The sequence below is a fragment of the Monopterus albus genome, unplaced genomic scaffold (assembly GCF_001952655.1).
Source record: "Monopterus albus unplaced genomic scaffold, M_albus_1.0 scaffold16.1, whole genome shotgun sequence".
Classification (NCBI taxonomy): Eukaryota; Metazoa; Chordata; class Actinopteri; order Synbranchiformes; family Synbranchidae; genus Monopterus; species Monopterus albus.
The window spans coordinates 1557985-1563705 of record NW_018127896.1 but is presented as its reverse complement, the minus strand read 5'-3'; the positions used below and the strand labels follow the sequence as shown (position 1 = coordinate 1563705).

The window sequence follows — 5721 nt, the reverse complement described above, 5'->3', positions numbered from 1 at the left end:
TATGTGAGAAAAATATATATATATATATATAAAATAAACAAGAGGTTACATAATTAGACATAAAAGTCCATGACTCCTTACTGAAGTGATTTGATCCATACTATAATAATATAGTGCATTTTCCAGTGTTACTTAACTGTACTTCAAGCATGTCACTTTTAACTGTGTGAAATTAACCGGAGTGCTTATGCTATTAATTACAGAATTACAGTTCTAACTCCACATATTTCAATTAACTCTCAAAGTACTTAACATTGTGACCGTTTATACAATTTGTTTGCAAAAATGTCAACCCCACCCCAATGTGCCAAGTTGCCTATTAACGTTAAATTACATTAAAGAAAACACAATCACGGGGTGGCGCACGCCCGTCCCTGCACTCGTTCCCGCTGTGGTGGCACTCTCTGGCTAGGTCATGCTACCCCACTCCGCACTGCCGCGGTTATCTTAACTTGTAACCAAAGTTCAACATAAAAGTTTGTTACATGGAAACATCCTGCACGCACTCACATTACGTAACTCACTATCAACAGCATTGGTTTCACATCGTGTACTGACCTGGAAAACACAGATATATTTAGCAACAATGAGGACACGAGGCTCTCAGTTCACGTTCCAAATTGTCTCTGAAGCTGAGCGGAAGGCCTCACCCATAAGACACACCTGGCGCAACTGCTGCCTTCACAATGGTTCCTACCTCAATGTTGCTTTGGCTTGTGACGCCAACTATTCATTGATATGCAACTTAACCTGGTCCTCCAGTGTACACAATGCATTGCCGTCTTCAAATGAAATACAGAAGAACTGTTATTTAATAATTCAAATGTGGTCATGCCATTTTTGAGGTGTACCACATGTAGTTTGAACAATGTTATTTGGTGGAGGTTGCTGAGTGCTGCATTTGTTTTTGTCCTTAATGTACAGTACACCATGTGGGTTGTTATCAGAATTGCTTGCATATGTTTTCTGCATTATTCTTGGAGATTTAACCTAATCTGTGTCACAAGTAGGAGACAGGATGTTTGGCCTCATTGCAAAGTTATTTGGGTACATTGGTTTTGATTTTAGAAAAAAAAAATTATTTTTATCATCTTTTTTTTTATCTCTGCTTCCTTTCAGCCGTGAGACATGGGTGCCCATTCAAAGCTACCACAGTGACTGTTAACATGATCAAATTAATAACCTTGCTGTTGCTTTGTCATTCTTGTCTGCTCCTAAAGATGGTTTTAAAGTAAAACTGAAAGCTTGGGGAAACTGCTGCTATGCCTGTGTCCTTTTTTTTTGGATTAACTTTACTTTTATATCAATTTTTATGTTCTACAGATTTTGCTAAACAGAAAGAGAGCAACTACATCAGAAAAGCTAGTCCAGTGAAAACAGCTTAAGCTTTCCAAAATGGGTAAGTGTCACACAGGAGCAGTGTTTACCTTAGGTTTTCTGACTAGGACTTGTAGGAATTTATACTGTAGGTAAATATGCACACAGGTTCTCTGGCACTTACAGTTAACTCATTAAAATTATTGCCTCTGGACTGTAATAGAGAGCTTACATTATGACTTTTTAACCAAAAGCCAAAATGTTTTTGACCTAGGTCATCAAAATTTTGATAACTGTCTCAGGATTTGGGGTTATACAGTTTAAATCAAAGGCATTTTGATAAGCATCAGCACTAATGCAAGAAAGCTCTTAAACTGTTCTTTATTAACCAGATGCAACCCTGTCTTGATTTATGCTGATAATTACAGTAGATTAGACGGGACATCTATACTGACAAACTGATCTATTCCTTAAAATAACAAGAGAAGGATACAGAGGACTGTGTGGATGTTGCTCTACAATCCAACATTATGCTGAAAATTACAGTAGATTAGATAGGACATACTGTATACAAACAAACACACACACACAGGTCTCTATTTATAAGTACTTTACGCTTATTTTTTAAAAAAATCTCCTTTCCTAATGCACATTCCCGTGCTTCTGGACCTGTACATACACATTGAGAGTCACTGTACCAGAGTCTAAATCTTCGTGTGTCCAATACACCTGGTCAGTAAAGCTGATTTTGATTCTAATCTATTTGACTTTCTCTTTTAAGTGTCAGGAGGAACTCTTCTTTTTGAGGGTGAACAAGATCATCTGATTCCCTCCACCTCCCATTACCTTTTGAAGAGTGACTATTTGTACTTATTGATAATATGCAATGCAAGGATAATAGAAAAATTATTGCTGTATGTTTGGGGGTAAAATTGATCACCCTTTGAGTAAATATGGTTTTAACAGATTACTAATTGAGAGGCCCAGCTTGTGATCACAAGTAAAATGAAATAAAAAGTTATTTTCAATCCATCTTAAGACCAGTCAATGGCTATATGATGATCAGTTGTCTCCTGTTGCCAGGGATTTCAGTGCCATTTGGCACTAAATAGTATATACAATTGAACTGAGATGAAGGGTCAGATGAGAGCTAATGGAGAGACTGCATTCTCTCAGGAACATTTTAGGACTGAATGAGTTTGTGAGGCAGGGAGGTGCTGGTGTTGATGTAGCTGGAGCATCAGGGGTTGGTCCTCACTTGCAGCTTCACTACTGAAGGACAAGAGGAGCATCCACTTTTCACTTTTATTCTCCTTTACGTAGCTGTAAAATCATCTTATTTAAACATCAGAGTCAGTTTGTTGCTAATTTGGTCTTAACTGCCGGTTCAGATCAATTCATTTTCCTGTGACATGGACACGGTGCCGGGCTCTCGCTTCCTGATCGGATGGTCCTTGTTCTTCAGGTGCTCCTGAGACATACTGAGAAAAAGGAAGACAAAATGTGAAGTCAATGCAGAAAGACAAGTGGGATGAGCAATACCAAAATATATGGTAAATGGTCTTATACTTGTATAGTGCTTTTCTACGCTTTACAGCACATTCAAAGCGCTTTCACACTACTTGGCCATTCACTCTCAAATGCTCACACATTCATACACCGGTGTTATCACCAGGACCAACTGGGGGTTCAGTGTCTTGCTCAAGGACACTTCGACATGTTGACTGGATAAGCTGGGAATTTCCACTACCCCTCCGGTGAGGAAACAACCCCCTCTACCTCCTGAGCCTCAGCTGCCCCAGGGAACAAGTGAAGGGAACAAGTGGTATAAGACAACACACTCTCCAACAGGAGCAAGCATACTAAATGTGAATCCCACAGACAGAAGCAGAGTGGTCCCATAGGTTGTCACAGTGTTTCCCGTGACCAACCTGTACATGCAGGAAAAAGAGAGCTCCTTGGTAAGAAGTGCACTAAAAGAAAGTAGAAGCTTTGACAGGAAATGATGCAGACAAATCAGTTTTTGTAGCCAAAACAGAGAGTTGCTAGAGTGCTTAAAACCTGTGGCCACCCTAGGTGGGGCTTTGTCACAAGCACAAGAAAATTCAGTAAGAACCCCCCACAACAAGAAGAAATGGCTGTGGCTCAGGAGGTACAGCGGGTCGTCTCCTAACCGGAAGGTTATCAGTTTGACTCCTGGCTTGTCCAGTCTACAGTGTCCTTGAGCAAGACACTGAACTCCAAGTTGTGTGAACGTGTGAGCGTGAATGGTTGCACAGGGAAAATAGTATTTGTTTCTATTTTCTAACACATTTAAAATCACAACCACACACAGTCCTGCATAGTATGAGAAGCCTCTTCAAGGTGAATGGGCATGACACCTCAGGCATCTTTCATTGGCTGCTGCAGGCTGCGAGAGCTGCTGCAAGAGTTTCTATGAAGCGATGAACATCAGTGAAGGAGTTGTAGAGTGGCACCGGAGCAATTCTCAGCACACTGGGTTCCCTCATGTCACACTATGTTTATGGGACAAAAATAATATTCAGGTTCATAAACAGAAAAGTTAACCTGTGACTATGCCCATATGAATTTTCTCCTTAATGTACTCACAGCAACCCCCCTTTTCTCAAGCTCCTGGAAGACTTTTTGGAAAGGGACAGAGAAGGAGAACGAGAGCTGGCAGCCTCTCTGCTGCGGGTCGGAGGGTGTGATGATGTGGACGTAAGGTTTGTGAGGCTGGGTGGGGTCTTTGGTGTAGTAATGCTGGACCAGATAGTCCAGGTAACCTGTCAGCAGGAGGGACTTCCTGCGTAGCAGCTGCATAGTGGTCATGTTAAACACCTGCAAAAAAGAGTGGACTGAGTAAGAATAGATGTAGAGCAGTCAAATTAATGGGGCATACATTAAACAAGGTGACAAAGTATTTAATCAATTATAGGAATTACATTTTACCTCTAAGCTGGCCTGCAGGGGGCAGACCAGCAGGATGGGCTGGTTTGACAGCCTGAAGCCACTCACACCAGGCTGCAGCTCCAACACTGAAAACAAAAAAATATTAAGGTGAAACTGGTTAAACTGATTAAAGACAAAGATCTTTTCTCCTACCGTTATTCATCTGGAATCGTGTTTTCAGGTCATGTCCCCACCAGCCCAACAACCTGGAGAAGTTAACAGGAGTGCGTTATTGCTGGTCTCTTATCACTGGACTGGTAAAAATTATATTAAATGACATATTTAAAGAAGTGTTAGTTACGCTGGTTTGATGGTGTGTTTGTGTTTCTCATGGATGAATGCTCCTGCTAGACCACCAGCCCCTGAATTTAGATACTGTGAAAGGACAGTCAGTCATATACATCATATACAAAGTCAGTCTGCTGTGTTTTGTCAGCTGACCTTGTAGGTGCACCAGCAGGCAAAGTCGACACCCCAGTTGTGTAGCTCCAGCTCTACATTTCCTACTGCATGGGCGCAATCAAAACCAACATAACAGCCCTGACAGACAAATAGGAGAAACTGTTACGTACTGATGGTTTATGTAACAATCTGATAAGGACATTTCATCACCTGGCTTATAATCACAGCTTGGTTTATAGTTCTGACCTCATAACAGCTGTGTTAACTGCACTGAACTACAACTATAATGTTGTCTACCAAATTTAACAACTAACTCTGTCCTCACAACACAAACTAAACATCCAAACATCCATCATCTATATACACCAGGACAGGTCACCAGTCTATCACAGGGCTGTTTAGAGTCACCAGTCCACCTAACCTGTACCCAGAGGGAGGGCATGCAAAGTCGCACAGCACGGCCCCAGTCAGCCACGAGCTTTGGACCAGAATGTTCGTGCTGCAAGGTGGCAGTGTTAACCACTGTTTTTTTAGAATGAATGTCTATTGAATGTTGCTTTCACTTGCTGGTTTGTCTTGGAGTAGTGATGTGTTGCAGTGAAGTAAACAGTTAGTGACTATAAATGTCAAAACACACTAGAAGGAAGTGATTCCCCTGCGATTCAGGTCAGAACTAAACTGAGGTTGAGTAGTAATTTCTGCCGTGTGTGTGTGTGTGTGTGTGTGTGTGTGTTGGGAGGTGGGGTCTTTGGGGACCTCCTTTGGGATGTGGGTGAACAGCTTGGCAGGGCAGCATGGAGTCCAAACACACACACCACTGCCCTTATAAAAATAAATGTAAAAATCCCAATAAAATCAATGATAAAAAATCAAATAAAAACAAAATAACATGATAAAAATAAAAGGGTAGCACTGTAGCCTTTCTGTGTGACTTCGAGTACTCTGACTTCCTCCCACAGTCCAAAGATATGCAGGTCAGGTGGACTGGTGACTCTAAACTGCCTGTGAGTGGTTGTCTAGCACTGTAATAGACTGGCTACCTGTGCCAAG

General features: G+C 41.4%; 1 protein-coding gene across 1 annotated transcript in view; it reads right to left on the bottom strand.

Annotated features, from left to right (window-relative positions):
- Positions 1–1958: 1958 nt before the first annotated feature.
- Positions 1959–5721, bottom strand: part of kynu (kynureninase) — a 15456-nt gene continuing 11693 nt past the window's right edge. Inside the window, exons 9-15 of the mRNA XM_020592256.1 lie at positions 4711–4809; positions 4571–4644; positions 4423–4475; positions 4270–4355; positions 3928–4158; positions 3699–3833; positions 1959–2798 (exon numbers count right to left, since the gene is read on the bottom strand). Of these exons, the coding sequence (XP_020447912.1) occupies positions 3711–3833; positions 3928–4158; positions 4270–4355; positions 4423–4475; positions 4571–4644; positions 4711–4809 (666 nt within the window). The 3' untranslated portion in view covers positions 1959–2798; positions 3699–3710. The remainder of the gene's footprint in view (positions 2799–3698; positions 3834–3927; positions 4159–4269; positions 4356–4422; positions 4476–4570; positions 4645–4710; positions 4810–5721) is intronic.